This window comes from Lytechinus variegatus, chromosome 11, assembly GCF_018143015.1.
Source record: "Lytechinus variegatus isolate NC3 chromosome 11, Lvar_3.0, whole genome shotgun sequence".
Lineage (NCBI taxonomy): Eukaryota > Metazoa > Echinodermata > Echinoidea > Temnopleuroida > Toxopneustidae > Lytechinus > Lytechinus variegatus.
In genome coordinates, this window is record NC_054750.1 from 6,025,466 (window position 1) to 6,048,132 (window position 22,667).

The 22,667-nt window shown below is 36.7% G+C and overlaps 1 protein-coding gene across 3 annotated transcripts in view; it reads left to right on the top strand.

Moving 5' to 3' along the window:
• LOC121423662 (serine-rich adhesin for platelets-like) overlaps nt 1-21,343 on the top strand; it is a 45,902-nt gene extending 24,559 nt beyond the window's left edge. For all 3 annotated transcript variants that reach the window (XM_041619080.1, XM_041619082.1, XM_041619079.1), the window contains exons 3-13: nt 217-3,633; nt 4,965-5,129; nt 10,187-10,304; nt 10,842-11,169; nt 11,546-11,698; nt 15,888-16,100; nt 16,793-16,891; nt 17,448-17,549; nt 18,209-18,310; nt 18,705-18,730; nt 19,652-21,343. In XM_041619080.1, the coding sequence (XP_041475014.1) occupies nt 217-3,633; nt 4,965-5,129; nt 10,187-10,304; nt 10,842-11,169; nt 11,546-11,698; nt 15,888-16,100; nt 16,793-16,891; nt 17,448-17,549; nt 18,209-18,310; nt 18,705-18,730; nt 19,652-20,324 (5,396 nt within the window). In that variant the 3' untranslated portion in view covers nt 20,325-21,343. The remainder of the gene's footprint in view (nt 1-216; nt 3,634-4,964; nt 5,130-10,186; nt 10,305-10,841; nt 11,170-11,545; nt 11,699-15,887; nt 16,101-16,792; nt 16,892-17,447; nt 17,550-18,208; nt 18,311-18,704; nt 18,731-19,651) is intronic.
• Nucleotides 21,344-22,667: the final 1,324 nt, after the last annotated feature.

Genomic DNA, 22,667 nt, shown 5'->3' on the forward strand with positions numbered 1-22,667 from the left:
CCACTCTTTATTGGAAACTTTATATAAATAATATTCTAAAATCTTATAGTTTTATTCAATGACTTTTTCAAATGGGAAAATGAATAGAGAGAATAAACATAATTTGAGAAAGTTGTAAATGTCCTATGCACATGTTTGATCTGTATTCATTTTATTATCAATACTTATCAACTTTATAATTTCTGTTTGTTTTTTTCTTTTGTCATTCATATACAGGTCACCATCGCTCTCGTATACCAGTCCGTTATGGCTATGCCAACACCAACTCCAGCAATAGCAACAGTCTTGAGGTGAATGGAACCTCGGATGTTGATCTGTCTCAAGTCCAGCGGTGTGAATGCTGTCCGTACGGCTACCACATTGATCTTGACTTTGTCAACTTCTGCGAAGACATCTCTTCTGGTGCCAACTTGAAGAAGATCAAGAAGACAAAGCGATCCCGGTCACGCAATGCAGTGAAAAGCATTCGCCCCCCACCACCGCTCATTCCACCGCGGAGTAGCTCCCTGCCCCCCAAGAGGCCCAAGAAATCGAAGGAGAAGTTAGAACCAGATAAGATCCTTGAAAAGGAAAATGCAGCATTTTGGAAGATTTACCAGCAGTTTGCAAAGCTGTTGCGGAAAGAGTCCAAGTTTGAGGATTTGAACCTGCCAGCAGTGGAAGCAAGTTTTCTGGATACCCAGAGTTTGCCACCCGAGGGTTATGACCAAAGCTTGAGTGATCTTGAGACGGAGAGTGTCACATCGCTCCCTCAGGGGTATCCTCCTGAGATGGAGCGCAGGAGTAGTCTTCCAAGCTATCAGGTTCTTCAGGATGCTCTCAATAACAAGATGGACATCTACAATAGCAACGTCAATGGTCCTCTTTCTATCTCCAACCTGATTTCCATGTCCCATCAGAGTGGCTCCACCAGTTCTCTCTCCTCTACGGGAAGTTCAAGTGCTTTCTCCCCCATTCCCAATGGAGGTTCTTACACAGATATTGACTACATGAAGCGGCCGTTGAGTAGCGCTTCCAGTATAGGGGAACTGTCCACTGCATCAGGGCGATCCACGCCGTCATCTATCAGCACAAATGCATTGTCAGCTGTTAGACAGCAGATGGCTACAGCTCTGTTACGCCTAAAGCAGCTTGAAGAACAGGTCAAGGCTATCCCAGTCCTCCAGGTCAAGATCTCTGTCTTAAAGGAAGAAAAACGGTTACTTATGTTGCAGCTGAAATCAAAGAGCAAGGAGAGGCACCTTCGACATGTTGGTGTCTGTGATGGCGTCGTTGAGGTCGATGGGGTGATAACAATCAATGGAGATTCGTCCACCCCATATTATGAGCTTCCCAATATTGACATGGTTCCTACAAGTGTAAGGTCACCTAAACCCACTCGCCCCTTCAGTCCTGGTAGCCCAGGTAGATCACCCTCTCCAAGGTTTGGCTTCCATGGTGGAAGGGCTAGTAGCCCTGGACCAGCATCCCCTGGGGTGACACGTCGCACCAGTAGCCCTGGTCCTCTAAGCCCTACACCATCTTCCCCTCAACATAGACTCATGTCCCCTTTGAAATCACCACAGCACAGAACGCAGGGACCTCCCACATCCCCCAAGCCGTCAATTCCAAAAGGGAAACCCAACCCACCCCCTGTCCCACCAAAGAAAGCCTATGTAACACCTGTTCCAAGGGCCAAGGCAGAAACTAGATCAGTGGGTGTGGATGCTAACATGATCACCGCATTGAAATCTCCTGAGACAAAATCCATTGGGATCAACGTGGATTTAATTTCAGAAGTGGAGAAACCAAACACTGCAAAGGTCATTGAGAGGAAAAGCAAGATGCAGCCGGTGAAATTGTCAAGCGTTCATTTACGCACTGTTCGCAGCCTGTCAGCCTGGGATAATAAACGGAGCGTGAATGGCTTAGGGGGCAGTGCCGATCCTAAGAAGGCTGGGAGCGAGGGAAATGGTTCATCAGCTGATGGAGAGGCAGGGGGGAAGGGGGTAATCAGGGAGGGTCTGATTACACCAATCAGGGTTAATAATGTCTCCTCCTCCTCACCTGGTTCTAACGCTGACTCAACCAGTGAACACCCAACTTCAACATTAACCAGCTTCACAACCTTGTTACCTCAATCACCCTCCACAGCTAACACATTGCAGCAGGACTGCAATGAAAGACTTATTTCTCCCGCCACTCTAAATACACAAACCTACACAGCACCCCCTTCGCACCATCTAGCCACTGCCAAGAATGTTTGTGAACGTGGCACGGTGACGGACAATATCCAAACCAGGATTATGGGAACTAACACCAAACCACCTGTTTCAGCCAAGCGTTCGGATGCGAACATCGGTACCGACCTGCAAGGCAGCTCAACATCGAAGACTGATGCGTCAGTTACTGCAAGGATACAACCAAGCAATATGCAATCTACTGAAACGGAAGTGATCGAGATGGTGGAGTTTGGAGCCAATACGTCGGTCAAATGTGAGGAAAGCGGAGTCAATACGGTCAACATCTTGACCGAAGAGAGGGGGACGTGTCCTGGACTGTCTTTTGACAATGTCCGGTATTTTAAATCGGTTGTGGGTATAGACTCTGGGTTCAGTACTGCTGAGAAAGGTGTGGAAGCTCTCCCTGAAAGAAGCCCATGCCAAGATTCCTTTACCAGTACTGAAATCACAGAGGCTAAGGATAGTGATACGAACACTGAAAATGTTAAACTTGTGACAAGCTCATGCAATACAGAGAGGCAAGCTGAATATGTGGATAGTTGCGTTGGGGACGATATTGACTTAAATGACATTATCTGCTGCCGGAAAGTAGATACACACACCATCGGTACTAATACTAGCCAAATGTTGGAGTCGAGGTCACGGACAGTCGGTGTAGGATTGTGCTCGGTGGCTGATAGCTATTGCGTGAAGTGTGATAATATCCAGACAAGAACAATAGGAATCGGGGGAGGGAGAGTATCTGAGAGTACCACAAGAACACGTACAATAGGGACAAATCACAGCGTGCTCTCAAAGACAATCGGCGTTGGATCCGACATCGTTTGTGATCCTAAATCACTGCTTGGTTCTGTCAATGTGGCAGTGGGAGACCGTGATGTGAATGATGCAATGTGTAATCTTTGTGATAAAAAACAGCAAAGGACAATCGGCTTGGGGATAAGGATACCCACCCGTGATGCTGCCATCGGAGACGGACCCGTCCTTGACCAAAGGAACATTGGTATTGGACTCTGCACTGTCATGGATAGAATCTGTGACAGGTGTGACAACCTGAAAACTGTTTCTGTTGGTATCGGTAGTTCCGATGTCAACCGATACACACATTCGCGTTCCATCCAAGTTGATGAGGTTTCTCCAGACTCTGCAATAGTGGCTCCTCTGTGCTCAAGCCCAACCAAGTTCGGGCTTACCACGTTTGCGAGGCTCTACAGCGATGAGAATGACTCTGTATTCTTGACGGAAACATCGTCGGATGTTGCGACTGTGGAATCTAGTGTTGAGGATGTTGATGATGCTCCTCCAACGACAACCTTTGCGGAGATGATGGATGAGGAGATAAAACCAGCTGACTTCCAACAACTTCACCATGCTTTTACACCGGTGTTTTCTAAACCTACACAAATGCAAGGTGAGTGGAATATATATTGGAGTTTTAAGTAGTAGAGACAAATTAAGGGCTAATGTATATGTCATCCCTGTTTTCCTTCAAAATTATACACTTTCAAGTAGACCTTAATGGAGATGGACAATTCATACTTCAAAAAAATTGTTGTTGGAGTGTTATATATGTAATTATGAAAATTAAGTTATGTACTTGTGAAAAGTATGTTCTAATTGTCCCCTTTTTTCAAATATTTCTTCTTTTAATAATGCTTGTAACTGTCCAAGAATAGGATTGTTTAATTTCTTTATTTTTCGTCATAATAACAAAACGATGTCTTTGTTTAATCAAGAAGGGACCCATCCTTAAGATTACAAGTTAAGAGCATGGCTTACAATCTTGGCAGGTCCTACCATATATTTACACCACACTCTTAAAATAGAAGCCGCTACTGTTTAAGAATGCGGCTTAAAGTTGTCTTTGTTTCATCAATCCTATTCACGTCCCTTCCAATAGGCAGTATAGAGCAATAGAGGAAGTGGACAATTTGGACCAGGCTCGAGGCAGCTTCCAGGCATGGAAAGCCGCTCGCAGCTCTTTACCTTCTGAGCATTAATCACAAGTGTGTTAATTAAAATTCTTGCCTATATCCTTCACCACCTTCGTCATAAGTTTGGGATGGGTCCACTTAGCGGGCTTGCTCAAGTTGAATGATCGGCTGATACAGAAAGAGAGAGAGGCATTTAGTTCTTTGTTGTGAAGAGAGGCAAACAGGAATCCATTATTGGACAACGAATTGGGAGGAGAGGAAAAGGCAGTTTGGATTTTTGTTTCTGTAGGAGTGGTTTTAGTATTGAATGGTGTTTGTTCTGATAGCCAGTGTCCTGTCGGAGTTTTATCGCCACATTGTTCGTTTTGTTATGCCTCTGGTTTCTGTTGGTAAGAAGATTACTGTGTTTTTGTCAAAAAGATTGGATTGTCCTCGTTTAGTTTTGTTATTAGACATAACATGTTTGAGCATAATGTTAGCTTGGTATTTAATCTGTTTCTAATTACCACTGTGGCTCATTTCAACTCTACCATCCAATATTGTTTTGCTTGAGATAATTTTTTGTTGTGTGAAGTTGTTCACAACTGAATACTGCTTTTAGAAACTTCAGAGGTATGTTTCCAACTTTGTTCATCAACGAATACACTCAGTTTATTTATTCTATCATACTTTGTGAATGCACTTTGATACGTTTTTTTTCTAAGAGCAGGCAAAGTAGTGAAAATTTTGAACAATTTTTTATTTCCCTCTTCTGATTTTGTTTTCATGAAGTTGTGTCAAATATTTCTTCCATCTTGATGTCGTACAGAATCTGAAGATCTTCCAAGAAACATGGCACCCCATCGTGAGAATGGATCCTCCCAACCCGACGGCACTGTCTCCACTGGATCACTTGACTATGAGATTCATGTTACCATGGATGAGCAAAGCATGCTGGGAAATGGATTCAGTAATCCCCACGCTATACTAGCCGGTAAGAATTAATTTACAGGGATAAATATCATACCATTATCCAAAGCTTACTCATATTCTTATTTTCAATTATAATTTGTAAGTTTTCGAATTTTCTTCAGGGGCCTTGATGTAAGACTTTGTTTAATGTTGATTCTTATGTTTTCCTGAATAAATATATTCCAATAAACAAGCAGATGAATAAATAAGTAAAGTTCAGTTTCCCATGTATTTTAGGAACCTGCTCTTGAAAATGGCTTGCTAGATGTCTTTACAGACAGGTTTAAATCTACCCCTTGGCATAGATAATATACCATTGCTTACAATGCTCATAGGTATGTTTTCCTTTGTTTAGAATTAAAAAAAGTGTTGAATATACATATTACACACTATCACAAGATTTGGTATGGAATGACACATATACGCACCAAGCTTAGGACCTGAATTGAATCCATATGGTTTTACGTACCATGAGATATATATATAAACCACATAATCATGGATACAGGCTTGGCACATACAGCTTAGTCATGCAACATATACTCTCCATATGTGGAATACATTTTTAGAATTAACTGGATTTTGAAATACCTAGATTTCATTTTTATTTTTCCTTTCTTTAATAAACCAGACATTGATTTTAATATATTTTGAACATTAGCATCATGCAGATCACAATGATTTTAACATAGTCTGCTAAATTGAATGATAGATTGCTAGAGTGTCCTGTTTGCCTATTAAGTTCACATTATGCAGTTACCCCAGGAAGATCAAGGTTTTATAACTATCTATTTTTGCTTTTATGAATCACCTCTTGGTAAAGATAAAAGGTGATAAAACATATACACCCAAGATGTATGTTCTTAATAATCAATACAAACAAATAAATGCAAGAAATATAAATGTTAGGTACAGATATCATGCAAGAAACTTCATATTTAGGAAAAAATAACACAGATGTTTTTAAATGGTAGTGGAGAAGTACAAAGTTTCTTCAGAACAGCAATAATCATCATCGGATGTCTTTATTAATTAGTCGTCCTCAAGAAAAAAATATTTACTGGATATCTTTAATTTATTTGCAATTATTGATTTTTAAATCTGACATCCATGCATGTTTAACATTCTGTGGTTCTCAAATATTTATGTAGCATTGTTCATGGGAAACAGGAAAATGTCATGGAACATGCGTGCCCTTGTTATGAACAATCATGCAGGTCGAATCAATTAAATTCAACCACATACATTATGGTACAGATATTAAGGTAACCCAAGGTTCAGAATTTGTTCAGGCACATAAATATCTTTAAGAATGCATTAAGATATACAACATGGTATAAGAGAAACTCATGCCAATCATAATTATAGTCGATCATTACTAGCTCTTGCATTCCTTATCTTCAAGAAACATGACATAATAATTACCATGGCAACGATTTCTGCGATCGTAAATATTCAATCATGAATCAGAGTCAAGAGCCATTTTGCAAAGTGCAAATTTGGCAGAGATAATCTAGCCTGTCGGCCGACACCTACGGGTTTGTGAGATTAGGCCCAACCCCAGTTGGTGAGAGGTGCTATTTTAGATCAAGCCGTAAGCTAGACTGCAGGCTCGCTGAACAGAAGTGCTCAGTCTAGTTTCCTTGTAACACATGGCCATGAAGTTCTATTTCTTGAGGGAACGGGAAGTCAAGTATTGAGATAATCAGAAAGTTTTGTTAAACTGTTTTGAAGAAGTTGAAGTATGTGTAAATGGGATAACTTGTTGACGTTGTGACTATAAATTGCATTTCCATGTTTATTTCTAGGTCACCATAGTAGACCAAACTGTTCACTCTGTCAATACCTATAAATAAATATGGGTCTGAATTAAAGAGAACCAATTCTGCAGCTTTGGTGTGGTGGTTGGGATTTTCTAAAATAGATATACTTGGGTAAAGTTATAGTAAAGTTAGATGTTGATTTATTTCTATGACAACAACCTTGACAATGATTGATACCTGTTTTTGGTCAGCTTCCATGATTATGGTATTTTTGTCCATACTCTAGTGTATGCACAAAATTTTGTTCATTTCAACTATAAATAGTATGGCTATGATTAGCTTAGAATTCTTATAACATACTCTTAAATTTTGGAAGATTATCTCCCAGTGGTCAGATTCAGTAATTAATTTTGTTCTCAGTTTAAATGAGGTACATAATACCAACCTGCCGATAAGAGATATTATTTTATATTACATTTTATATGGACCTGTTATAGTGCTAGAGCTTTAGCTGTGCCTTCATACAATATCATACAAGGGATCAAGTTCAAATCATTGCTTGAGTCTAGACCTCCCTTTCCGTGTGAAATTCTTGGTGCCAAAAGCGTAGGCTTATGGAAACAAGAGCTTTTGGGCAGCTTAGATATCGGCGATGATGTCATGTGCATATTAAAAAAAAGAGGGCTCAACTTTGCTGATACTGCAGCTGCATACATAGCAATGCTGTCTTTTACTCATTGGATATATTCTCAGTTTCGGATTCCATTGTGATTGAAGTAATCTGTTTTTTTTTTATGTTTTTCTGTTTATATTATATTCAACTTGCATCGTTTTGATTCACAATTTTTTTTTTCATCTTGCACTTTGTAATGTGATGAATATTCAATCACAGTGTGAACATGCAATCACAGTGTGATGAATATTCAATCACATTGTGATGAATATTCAATCACAGTGTGATGAATATTCAATCACAGTGTGAATATGCAATCACAGTGTGATGAATATTCAATCACAAGTTCTCATGCTTCAATGTTGATTAAGCTATAATAAAGCAAGGTTACATAAAAGCAGAGTCACATTTTTCTTAGTATTATAGATTGTTACCCATCCATATATCATGTACAATTTATAAGAATGTCCGTTTATTGAGATTTAAACTTTCATAAAAGTCTAGCCTTAATCTTCTTAAGGTGTGGGCTTTTAGAAATTTGATATACACAGTTCTATATGTTTAGGATTTTAGAAACATGCAATCTACTAAATGCATCCATTCTTGATTTCAAGATAAAAATCTGTAGGAATAGAGATATCAAGAATAAGGCTTTAATTTCTTGGGAGGAAGGTATTGATTCAGTATGTTTTCACATACAAAATACTATAGAACTGAAATTGGCAAAGCCGATCTAATAATTATAGCTGGGAAAAAAGGAAAGATTGTGTCCTCCCCTAAATACGCCTGAAAGATATAGTGAAGTCACTACACTATCATTATATACATATATATTTCCAAAAGATTATTATTGCACATAATCATAGATGTAAACCTATAATCCCTTTAGAAATGAGAATTTTAATGTCTTGTTCTATCATATCTCCAAAGTACCGGTACCTTAAAGAACACACATTTATAATGAGAACTATATACTACAATATCATAAATTTCAACACCTACGTGTACGTTCATTTCATTTTTATGTACGTCTGAAAAAATGTTTACGTAACAAACTAAGCTTTTTAAGCTGCACAAACTGAATTGTTGATAGTGCACTTATATCAATGGGAAAACATACAGGAAAAATGATTGTACCCTACACCACAGAAATTAATTCATATATTCAGATATGATTTGTACATACATTTTTTCACCCTCATATTAAAAAAAAAATCAATCACATGCAATCATATATCTATCCTTGGTCTCGAAGGATATATGCTCCGCCTGGTGGCCCCTGATGTGATAGACACACAGCTCAAAATTCTTTTGTGTCTCTTCTTTAATACTTCATTGAGCGCTAATCCCCATCCCTAATCTACCCCCTCTCTGGCTAATCCACGACCCCCTCCGAAAAAAGAGGGTGACTCCTCTGGTGTAGATTAGGGTTGGATTACCGAGAACGAAACGTGATCATGTTACGGTCTTTCCAATGAAAAGGAGAAAAAAAGAGGGGGAAAAAGCAGCACATGTGCGGGGTGAGTCAGGAAGCATGTTTAGGAAATAATTATTCATGCTAGGAACACCTGAACATGTGCATCAAACAAATGTGACCCGGAGATCACTTGCTCATAATTAAGAGCGTCAGTGGTATTGCCACAACACTTGATCTTGCTGATGGCAATTAGGAATGCAAAATAAGTTCTCCATTGTTTGATGTATAGGAAAGTATAGTATAGAAAAGTTAAATATTTAGCAAGTGTATCCTCTGTATGTGTTCTTTCCATCCTTGTTTTTCTTTTCGTTTTTTTTTTCATTTTTGTTGTTGTATTTTTATATTTTTTTTTTTTGGGGGGGGGGGGGACTTACATGTACACATCGGGTCAATTACATAAAACTACTAATTGTAACTTTGCAATCTATAATGGTAACTTCCCTGAAATTCTGGATTGGAATTGGCTGTTGAGCATGCATTATAATTGCTACTTGTTGAAAAAAAATTACTTTTATGCAACAGGGCCCAGGTCTGCTATAAAAAACAGCCTTGTGCAGGTCTCTAAATTTTTTTTGATTGAATATAATTTTCCTGTGGTGATTGTGGTTTGAGGAGGTTTGTCTATGAGTTACAACTCTGGGATCATGAATGAGCAAAACATGTTAATAAGATAAGCTGCTACTTCCATGGTAGCCCCTTGTATTTGTAGCAACCAAAAAAAGCTGCACTTTCTCATAATTGTCGTATCATTCTCTAGAAATGAGAGTCATAGTAGCCATTAAAAAATGGAAAAAACTATGATAAAATTTGCAATCATTTCACACTTTATTTTACTCAAAACACACCAGCAAACAATTTATTATTGATTGTAAGTCTCATAATTGATATTGTTGCAATTAATTACAAGTTCCTTCGAACATGCAAAGAAATAGTTTCGATAAAAATTAATTGATTTTATTATTAGTAGTATTATCAGTATTATTTACATTTATCGTTATGATGCTTGCCACTGATATGGCAGTGAAAAAAGGAAATTAGAAATCAAAGTAAAAATTACTAAACTTCTTTCTTATTCTCTGTTCAATTATTCTATTATGCACAATGCCTAGGTCTATATGGTCATTGATATCACACCAAATTCATTTAAACTTGTTTCTTTTTATTAGATGAGAGTCCAGGTGCTATTGCTCCCAAGACTACTCTGGCAGCTACCATTATGAAGAGGGGGAGTCAAGACTCTGGAACGGAGGGACATCTGAGTGAGACAGAGCACCCAGAATTGAAGTAGGTTTTTTTTTTTAGGGTTGGGGTTTCCTGTTTTTGAAAAAAAAGTTAATACCATGTTTAGATGGTTTTGTCTTTACACAGTCATGATCAATAGAAGCATGGGAGATGTGGTCAATAGGCCATGTATTTAAAAACATTTTCATGATGCTTTGAAGCAGAAACATTCTATACTTCATTACATAATAAGTTTGAAGTGTTTCAGTTTTCCTGTGCCACCACTTTCACAAGGGAACAACTTGCTCCTAATATGGATGATAGCTGAGTTTCGTCGTATCAATAATTGAGCTTTACAGAATTTGCCTAGTCCTCCTTACACATTATTACAGTGCACCTGGGTAATTAATGTTATTAAAAAGAACTTTTGTATGATGCTACCACAGATTGAAATGTATGAACTGCATTTGGGAAAGAGGTTTTACCTTTGTGCTACAACAGTGGTTGCATGATACAGGAGGTATACGTACAATAATCCTTAAAAATTCATGTTTCTTGACAGATTAAGTTGTAATTTTTATTTGATCCATTTATTTCCAGGGTTTTAAACAGCTCAGCAATGAGCTCCAGTAGCTCCAGCAGCGACTCCTCCGAGACAGATTCCGACAGCTCCAACACCACCAGCTCCACCACCTCCAGTGAGGACCTCGGCTCCTTGCCTGGATCCCCTCCAAAGAGCTCCTCGACCAGGAGCAGCAGGAGCAGTGGGAAGAGGAAGGGAAAGAAGGAGGTGGAGGGACAGAAGGAGAGCGATGGAGTGAAGAAGAACGGGGCGACGGAGACGATGGTTGGAGAGGAGACGAGGCTTGCTTGCATCTCGTTGGGGAAACTGATGCTGAAACCAGGAGACGGTCACACCAAGGAGCTGGTGAGACTCAAAGTCATTTTATTAATTTCTCTAGTAGAAGATGGATTAGATTTTATTCATCAAGTTAAAGTACTAAAAGCTAATATTTAAAATTATGCATAAGTGTGTGTTATTGTTGTTAAACTTGAAGCATCCAGGAAAATTATTTACACTAAATTGTGAGCTTTCTCTATGTGAATCAGGATTCAGATGTTTTTTATTGAGGTAAACAGTCTTCATACACAATATCTGTACAGTTTGGTCTTAAAGATGAAATTTGAATAAATTAATAATACCTCATGATTTGAGATTTGATATTTGTCTTCCCTGTAATGTTTCTATTGAAAACACAAATTCACTTATTTGAACATTCTGTTTGTTTCATATATGCGCATAGACATCTTGCATGGCGACGGTCGCCAAGGACTGGTTCCGCATCACAAGCCAGAAGTCATCTGACCCACAGCAGGTCAAGGGTTTCCTAGAGGTCATCGCAAAGGATGCTGGGAAGGCGGTCCTGGAGAGAATTGTCAACATTGCTGACAGCAATGTAAGTTTGAAAATTGGAACTTTGCTTCTGGGCAGTCCCATAGAATAGTCTACCGGTACTATTTTGTTAGCCTCCCTCTTTGTCTCCATTCCATTCCTCATTTAAAAAACTGCCCTAATCATGAATATTAGAGAGCATTACATATTTTCATAAGAAAAAATATAGAAAAATCATTTCCGGTAGGTTCCACATATAAGGTTTCTATGTCCCCATTTTTAATTATTCGAACCATTGGAGCTGTATTATAAAAAGTTTTGTGGAAGTATGCAGTGATTTCAGATACAATCAGAGAATGTTCTAGAAGGTATATACCTCGGATATCGTATGTGTAACATCAGTTTTCTGTGAGAGATGAAGCTGCCCTGTTTCTAAACTCTCAACGAGGCATGAACTTCGGTCATAATCTCCAATGGCCATTAGTCACTAGAAACTCCATGACTACCAAACCAAACAAAGTCTTTAAAAATATCTACAAGTCATTGCCCAGTTAGCTCAAACCGTGGTCATGCTCGGATCTATCATATATCTTTAGTCAGGCTGTTGCCGTGCATGCTTGTTTCATAGTCATGGCTGAGGCCCCCGTAATGTTTGAATCAGAAATGTGCTTGGGTTGTCACAAGGAAACGGAGAGTTCATACAGATGTTCAGTGTAATATGCATGAGTTATTGAACCCCTGTGCCTTGGTTTGAATAGTAAGCAGATTTGGGATTTTTGCCATATCAGGAAAAAAAAATCCCAAACATAGTGATCTGGTATGAATGACCCCTTGTTCGCCATTAAACTATATATAATCAGAATAAGGTATGTTCACATTATGCAAATTCAGTCAGTTTCTGTTTGGACCACACTGCCTTACACAAAGCACATTGGCTAGGAAACCTGGGTATAAGCCTCTGGCATCAAAACCAATTAAGTACTAGACAAAATAAAGCCAAACTTTGATGGTTAGATGTATAGTAGATATGTGTTTGTAATACTGAAATTGAAAATTTGTACACCAACTATTAGGGCACCCTGTACAGTTGTTTTAAGTGAGAAATAGCTTTGTTGAAGAACCTTTGTTGAAAAATTTATGAATTTGTAACACAGTGTGATACAGATAAGTGTTGATTCAGATAAGTGTTGATTCAGAATCTTCCAATTAAGTTGAAAATGCAATAATGTATTGAATGAATTCATATTCTAATCTTGAACACTAACAAAGCCTACCCCAATTCCAACAAACAAACAGAACTGATCAACTCTTTAATAGCAAACATTTGGTCTATTAAGTGCACCTAAATAAAAGACCCCCGTTGTTTGCTCGAAGCTTTAGAGAATTGGAAATGTCTTTGAGTTACGTTGAAAATATCCCCACAAGTTGAAAATTTTAAAAATGTTTTCTTCAGGGGATATCTAAGATGTTGAACCAGGTAGGAAATAATCGTTATTTTTTAGGGGCCATCTTTTTTCAACATTTAGGCTATTGCAAATGTTTGTGGGCTATTTCTTTCATTTTAAGGGCTACTTTAGAGGGGCAATTAGCAATTATGCAGTAAAACATATGACTATTCTGCCATAGTTAAAATATTGAATCTTAAATATTGTTTGTGACTGATCTTGCGGGTAATCTAGAAAGAATTGTATCCCCAAAGCATGCATTTTGGTGGACGTTTAGTGACAATTTGGGCTGCCATGAGGCTGAAATCGTCTGTCACCTTCATATATTTCCTAGATTTTTTCGAACCAGGAGCTGATGATGATATACAATCATGCATCAATTTATGACCTGCAAAGTGCAGGTGAAGTCATAGCTAAGTATCTTGAAATCCCAGCTCCTTTTTACGTCACTCCATCATTGATACTTGATCCTCAACCAAGGTTAGAGAGTGACTCAATGACAGGGTTGAGCTAGGATTCACCTTTAGAAAAAAATCTCAAAAAGAACCAGAAAAGAATGAAAATCAGGTTTAAATATAGAATCTGGATTTGTGTGAACAGTTGTGAGTCAGGGAGCTCTAAAAGAAGTAGAGTTCGTCAGAATCAGTGATGTCGAGGAATAATGAAATATGAAGAGAGATTATAGAAATTAGGTGATTCGATGGTGAAAAGTAAATATGTTCATGGTCTTCCCGTTTGGCTGCTCATGTTTGGAAGCAACTCTATTCTTCTTTTCTTTTCCTAGCAAATATTTGATTAGAAAAGAAGGAAATTGTGATTGAATGTTTATTTACAACCTCCCCTTTATTGACATAAATAATACAAACATTCTAAACCATGCACATTCAGACATATGTGTATTTACAGAAAAATACAAATTTACATGTTTATATTCAGGAGTGAGTTGAATCACAGAATGCCTTAGTTTAAACTTGTGAGTAGGAAGCGAAAAGTAGGAATGTTCGATAAACTAAGTATGACTTGGAAATCAAAAACATTCAATGCCTTGAAAAGTGTCGAATCAGTTTAGTTAAGATATTTGTGGAAATTAAGACAAAAGAACACAATATTTTTTTTAGGATAGCAAACACTCGCCTTGAGTGAAGGTAAACTATAGATTGAAGTGATTATGAGAATTCACTTTTTGGTAACACAACATATTCTTCTTGGGATAAGCAATGTTTATACAGCATTGATCAGGTTAGCTAATCTTCTAAGGTTGTTAGCCTTGTTAGAAAGTACACTCTTTTGATAAAGAACAGAGGAGTGAGAGTGGAAGGAAAGAAGACATGGGATGGAAGGATGTTTGAAAGAGAGGAAAGATATGCAATGGAAGAAAAACTGTTGAAAATTGATATAAAAAGCAGAATAATGATTTCTACCCAGAGCTTTGTACATTCATGAAGAGGATAAGATAAGCATGTCTTCTAAGGTACAGCTAAAAACAAATCTCTGTATATTTTTCAAAATTAAAATTAAGTGCGATAAATGAATGGGGTGATGATTACACCATAGGGCGGGGCTTGTTCAATGCAGTGATACTTATACTTACTCAGGAAATTTTCACAAATTGGCAACTCTTTCACACTAAAGTGATGATGAACATTCATTGGGCCTGGTTATGATGACCAACTATAGGACTTGGACCAAGCCCTGATTTCAGGGACGATGGAGTTTGCTTCAGGAAATTCGATATCTGGCTGACTCACTCGTAGTAAAACAAACTTCAAGGGCATGACGTACATAAAGATTGGGATTCTCTGTCAACAACTATATTATAAAATTTAGATATTGGGAGAGATAATGAGAGACAGGGACAGAAAGAAAATGAGAGAAGAAGAGAGCAAGGAAGAGAGAGAAAAAAAGAGAAAACAAGTAAAAACAAAAAGAAATGGGAAAGTGAAAAAAAAATAAAATAAAAAGGAGATGAGAACTAAAATAAAAAACGACAAAAAAGAGAAAAAAAAGTAAAGAGATATACAGTGGTGCTAAAAAGTTATTGAAACCCACCAGATAATAAACATACTTAAAAGTATTCAAGTTGGGCCATCTTTGAGATACTGAATTGTGAAGTCAGGTATACATTCATTAAAGTATGTTTCTCTGGGCTTGCCGGACATTGTAGTGTCTTCATACAACACTCTGCATGAAGAAGTGAGTTTTCTAGTGGGGTTCACTAACTTTTTAGGACCACTGTAATAATGAGATGGATTTAACCTGCAGTAGGCAGCCCATTATGTATATGAAAAGTATAATATTGATTGAGAGAAATGAGAAGATTTTTTCATTGTTTTTGATGGAGCTTGAAGGATAAGTGCACTTGACCATTTCATCCCACAGTATATTTAAATGATTGCTATCGTTTGATGTTTTATATTTTTGTGTCTGCTTTATTTTTGGTCCACAATACTTCACAAAATTGCCTCAAGTCTAAAATTCTTCAAATTTAATTTTTGTGTGATTTTATTCAGACATTTTTCCGAAAATGTTGTAGGAACATTCCATGAAATAGGCCTACAATTCTAATAGATGTTAAGTCCCCAAATTTGTCCCAAAACATTGCCACTATGAAGTATTTAGCTGCACAATACAAAAAAAAAAAGGTCATTTTGCTTGCTGTCCTCTGGAACCAGGTATTGCTTGTACAAATTCTATCGGAATTTAAACTGAAATAGCTGATACATTATGTTTATTAGAAATTTAGGAGTCATCAGAATCATTTGGAAACTATAAAAAGTTCATTTTTTCTTGTCTTCTCTCATCATGCAGGGTAACACGGCTCTCCATTACTCGGTCTCCCACGGCAACTTCGACATCGTCCTCCTCCTCCTCGACACTGAGGTGTGTCAGACAGACAAGCCCAACAGGGCGGGGTATACCACCATCATGCTGGCTTCCTTGGTTCCTATCCAGAATGAGAAACATGCCAATGTGGTCTCCAGGCTCTTCAGAGAAGGCGATGTCAATCAGCGGGCTAGCCAGGTATGGGCAACCATTTTGAAAATGATGAAAAATGGGAAATGATAATGATGGTGGTGGTGGTGATGATGATGATGATGTTGATGATGACAATGATGATGAATGGAGATGATGATGATGATGATGATGATGATGATAACACTGTAGAGTTTTCAAAGTGGAAAGTAGAAAGGTTTTTAATTGAGTGGGATGGGCTAGATCATGATATTACAGTGTTTGCACAAATACATGCAAATAGCAAAATGAATGATATAAACAATACATAAATTACAGTAAATTGGAGAAATGACTACTAATCTATGAAAAAATATATTTTGGTAGTATATATTTTAAATCAGTTTGTCATGATTAATCATTATCCACACTATTTCGAAGGTCAAATGATGTTATCACATTTTCCTTCAAAACAAAAACAAAAACTTTATAGCAGCAATAAATTGCTTTGATAATTAAATATTCCTTTGTGCCTTTAAAATATATCTTTGAGTTGCATATTCTAACCAAAGAAAATGTCATCCCACTTGAGTAAAACTCTGATTACTAGTAGTGGGTGTTTTTTCCTTCCATTCAAGTTAATGTACATTACCACATTTGGTGAATTTAGTCAGTATTATATGCAATCCAACTTTAGGGTTGCAATGCTTATATTCTCCAGTTGAAACTTATCATCTTTCTCTTCCTTCATCCTTCATTAGGCTGGGCAAACTGCTCTGATGTTAGCGGTCAGTAAAGGTAGACTGGACATGGTCAAGCTTCTATTGACCTCCGGTAGTGATGTCAATACACAAGATGAGGTAAGAAATGTATGAAGATGAATAATTGGAAAATAAATTTTTATATTAATCAATGTTTTCTTGAATGAATGATCTTTCATATTGAGTAGAAAACAGACCCCCCCCAAAAAATAATAATAATTTCAGGAATGTCCCACATATAGGAATTTTAAAGTTATTTTTTTAATGGAATTACAATGAATTGAAATTAATGTCAAATTTATAACTGCGTAATCAGTCTGCAGGACTTCAGATACTTAAATGATAACAGGCTTTAAATTAAAAGAGGACTGTTCATGAGCATTTTATGGCATCTATATTAGAGCTTAATTTATACAAAATTAATACATATGTGCATGTATAATAGGGATCTCTTGCTTAATACTTGTCAAATTCTATGTTCTCTCAACCCTCTCCTCATCATCATTCTTATGAGAACAACAAAAACATAATTGTCAAAATAAAGAGTTATAGTGGTCCACAAAAGAATATATGATGTACTGATTGATATTTATCTAACTGTGAAAACCCTCAGAAGTTATTAAATTCTATTTTCATTGATGTTTGATTTTGTCAGGATGGTTCTACAGCTTTGATGTGTGCCAGTGAACATGGTCATCTTGATATTGTTAAAGTTCTACTCGCACATCCACAATGTGACACACACCTAGAAGATAATGTACGTACAACATGGTTTTATATAATAATGATAATGATAATAGGCATTTATATAGTGCCATCTATCTAGAAATATTCTATTCCGACGCGCGATGTTATTATCCCGGCTTTAGCTTGAGCTGCCTTTCAGCGCTCATGCATTCGAGGAATTAATCCTACCAGGTACCCATTCACCTCACCTGGGTTGAGTGCAGCACAATGTGGATAAATTTCCTGCTGAAGGAAATTATGCCATGGCTGGGATTTGAACCCACGACCCTCTGTTTCAGAGTCAGAAGACTAATCCACTGGGCCACAATGCTCCCATAACGTATGCCTGGGACCATTCAAGTGCTATTTCATGATATCTACAGACATATTTATGGCTTAGCATGAAAGTATGAGCTGTTACCATACGATAATTGTTTCTTGCGTTTGGATGTTGTATAACTGTATAAAGCTCACTTATTATCTCGTCTTGATGACATATTTCAAGATAATGCAATCCCTTTAAGTTTGAGCTACTGAACAATTGAAGTAGAAGTTCTAATAAAGACATGACAATGAAAATAATAATTATTGCAGTATAGGAAGAATGAGTTTTATGCATAGAGAAGGATGATTATTTTGCGATTTACAAATGATTTGTGAGGTTAAAGTTGATTTTTCCCTCTTTTTCAGGATGGAAGCAATGCCTTTTCTATCGCTATGGAGGCTGGGCATAAAGATATTGGTGTCTTACTTTATGCTCATATGAATTTCGGCAAGCAATCCAGCTCATCGGTAAGAATTTTATCATCCTAAAAGTGTTTAAAATAAATATGAATAAAAACAATATTGAATGATAAACAGCATGAGAGACTATTAGTAAACTGTATGCACTTGAATAAAACTGTATAATATTAACAAATTTCTTAATAGATTCACTTTAGTAGAATGATGATGGTGATGATGATTTTTTTTTTATAATAATCCACTTTTATTTGGCATTTTACAGTTATCATACTTGTACTTAGAAGTTATTCCTCCAAAATATTCAAAAGTACTCCTGTTTGGATTTTACCTAGAGGTGGTAGTAGTAAACAATCTTTATACATTATTAGATGAAATGATGCAGTTCTTTGAATGAAAAATGCATTTAACAACTTTTTTCTTCTCTCTCATTTGTCTTTTACAGAAAAAGAAATCGCCTGGACCTTCAAGGTGTGTATCTAATATTTTTCTTTTTATTATATGATGATATTAGCAGTTTGGGAGATGGTATAATGAATATTCTGAAATACGTTTTTGAAATTATTTCAAAGAACCAGTTTATGTGGGTCAGAGGATGCTCCGTTATTAAAGCATCTTGTTAAGAATCAGTGCTGCACTTTTCCTGCAGCAAACTAGCAAGCAATGTTTCATCACCAATTCTCACATATTTATCATAGACAAAACTATGGGGTATCTAGAAAAGATGCTATGAAAACGATTCCTGTTAAAAGGTGTGTCACAGACGTTTAAAGATAAATTCCAGTTTTGGTAATGATCTCAAAATGACTTTTTACAGAATCTAATATAGTGACCACCCAAGTGTCTGTTTGTATGAATAAAAAATATGTGCCAAAGGATTCTGCGAGAAATTGTGTAATTGCTGAGAAATAAGCAAAATAAGCGCGGATTCGGTCACTTCCGTCGGGTCTTTATTCCAGCATTAATAATACACTGTCCCATGTGTGCCTATCTTTGTTGGGGATCTTTAGTGTGAACGTTTTTCAGCGTAGATGTCAAGATTTCACAAAGTTCAGTTTATGTAACTGTACCAGATCTAGATCCTTGATGATATACTGACAATTAAGCCTGGTTTTACAGACTTTCTCATGAAATCAGTGTTTCCTACAATTACTGGCATTTCTCTTTAACAAGGTTATTATGTTTGCAAATCCAAACATGGATGGAGCAAAAAGAATCAATGTAAAATTCATCTGTTGACAACAAACCAAGAGAATATGAATTTGAAATTTACAACTGTATTCAAGTACTAAGATGGATATGACTTCAGATTATTTTGAACGATGCATGTAATTGCATCTCACTTTGCAGTTGGAGGTTTACGATCTCAATTTTGTTGTATTCCCCGTGCAGCCCTCAGCGCCACATGTCATCAAGTGCTATGAATCACCCTCGCAGTCATTCCATCAGCTTATCACAAGGTCCTTCAAGAAGCACATCTTCCTCCAGTATTTCAAGTCTACCAGCACAAACTACCACCAGTCATCAAGAAACCTCCTCCACCATGACCAAGAGAGGGCGCTCCATGTTAAACCTCAACACGGTCGCCAGCTCCTCAAGTCCGGCAAGCGGGGGCGCGAATGGGTCGAGTGCCGCTACGACGAGCCGATCGCAGACCACCTCACCTACTACCGAAGACCTTCCACCCGCGCAGCTCTTCCGAAGTCGATCGCTGAGCCCATCGTCCCGCACCCCATCGTTCAAAGCACTCCAACTCCCGAAGGGACCTAACACGGGCCACTCGAGTCGCATTCCTACCCCACCAAGTGGATCGCCGAAGCGTGTCGCTGCAATCCTTGCAGCCCAGCGGTCGTCGTCCGCACACTCCGCTCACCGCAACTGTGGCTCGCCTGCCAATGGTGGGGAGAGTCCGGCTGCCCAGCGCAGGACGTCTCCCACCAAGAAGACGTATGGTGCACAAGGTAAAGCCAACAGCACAGGTTCTAGCAGTGCAAGAAGTAGCCCAAGACAAACTCCATTACAGAAGAAAGGCATCAAACCGGCCAGTAAATATTCAACTGTCTGAGAACGAAAATTAATGATTATTGACTTTCGTGCAACATGGAGAATTGATAATGATGATAATACTACAACAAATAGGGGTTTGGAAATGGTTTGGATACTGTACATAAGTCTGTTTTAAAGCATTATTTGTAATGTCAACTGCAATACTCTTCTAATAAAATGAGTATTCTTGAACTGCTTGTCCAGAACATTAGAGCAGCATTCTAATACATGAAAACCTCTGGTGCTATCTCTCTTTATAATAATGACTATTTTAAAAAGATGATACTATGGTAAAGAATCTTCAAAACTAAGGTGCTATAACTCTCTTGAACAAAGAATTTCCATGAAAAATTGCTATGCAAGATGTATTTAAACAAAATAATTTTTCAACAAAAAATAATTCAAGATTTCAAGAATTTGTGAAGAAAGTACATGTAGATGATAAATAAAATTGATTTTTCCCCATTAAAATGAGTTGAAGATGCTGAAGCAAGATTAAAAGAAGGCATATCAGTAAAAAAAACAAGAATTTATTGGATACTGCAATGATCTTGAAGGGGGAAAATGAAATCAGAACAAGATTTAAAGTATCAATCAAGAAATTGAAATATAGATTGGATCATATCTTGTAATTAAAGTAAATGGAGCAAAAGTCAAATACTGTCTTGAAAAAAAAGAAGAAAAGGCAGAAGTATAAAAGCAAGATTCAAAGTATCAATCAAGAAATTGAAACATAGATTGGATACTATCTTGTAATTAAAGTAAATGGAGCAAAATTCAATACTGTCTTGAAAAAAAAGAAGAAAAAAGACAGAAGTATAAAAGCAAGATTCAAAGTATCAATCAAGAAATTGAAACATAGATTGGATACTATCTTGTAATTAAAATAAATGGAGCAAGATTCAAATACTGTCTTTAAAAAAAGAAGAAAAGGCAGAAGTATAAAAGCAAGATTCAAAGTATCAATCAAGAAATTGAAACATAGATTGGATACTATCTTGTAATTAAAGTAAATGGAGCAAGATTCAAATACTGTCTTTTAAAAAAAAGAAGAAAAGGCAGAAGTATAAAAGCAAGATTCAAAGTATCAATCAAGAAATTGAAATATAGATTGGATACTATCTTGTATTAACTTTAATTTGAACAAGTTTTAAATTGTCTTTGAAAAAAGGAAAAAGAAAGAAGTAAAGCAAGATTTAAAGTATCAGTCAAGAAATTAAAATATAGATTGGATACTATCTTGTAATTTAATTAAATGGTGCAAAATTAAAAAACTGTCTTGAAAAAAAAAGGAGAAAAAAGACAGAAGTATAGAAGCAAGATTCAAAGTATCAATCAAGAAATTGAAATATAGATTGGATACTATCTTGTAATTGGATACTATCTTGTAAAGTAAATGGAGCAAGATTCAAATACTGTCTGAAAAGAAAAAGGCGGAATATATAAAAACAAGATTTAAAGTATCAATCCAGAAATTGAAATATGGATTGGATACTAACTTGTATTAACTTAAATTTGAGCAAGTTTTAGATTGTCTTGGAAAAAAGGAAAAAGAAAGAAGTAAAGCTAGATTTAAAGTATCAATCAACAAAATGAAATACAGATTGGATACTATATTGTATAGTAACTTGAATTTGAGCACGATTAAAGTTCTGTCTTCGAAAAATAGGAAAAGAGAAACAAGTAAAGCAAGATTCAAAGTATCAATCAAGACTTAGAATATAGATTGGATACTATCTTGTAACAAAGGCAGAATTTGATAATTTTTTTAGAATGAAAGAGTAATAATATTCTATTATGAAGTTAAAATGAAGTGGACCAAAGTGATAATCTGCCAATTAAAAAATGAAGAATATATCAAATCAAGATTCAAAGTATCAATCAAGAAAACAAACATGTAAAATTTGATAGGATACAATCTTGAAATTAAGTTTAAATGGAGGATTGCACTTCAGATTTTGTAAATTACAAAAGAGAAGCATGAAAATGGCAGTCTTGTTCTGAAATAGAATAATTACAGTATGTGAAATGAATGTGTAGTGGTTCCTTGAAGATGTGCTCCAGAAATAGGCTTCAATGCCTAATTATAGTTTTATCATAACAACTTGAAAATCAAGTGCTTGTTCGTTGCTTTGTGAAATATGTAAGAACAGATAATCATGGTTTTCAGAGAATTTACATGTACACACCGGATTTCCAATGTGCATTGATTTAGTTACTAAGAAAGGATCACCAGTCGTTCGTAAAGTTGCTCGTAACTTCCGAACAGCTTTATGGGGCACACACCAGATGTTTCTTTTATTTTACAATCATGAATAAAAATGTAAGATGAATAAAAAAAATGTTTAAATATCAAGATGAC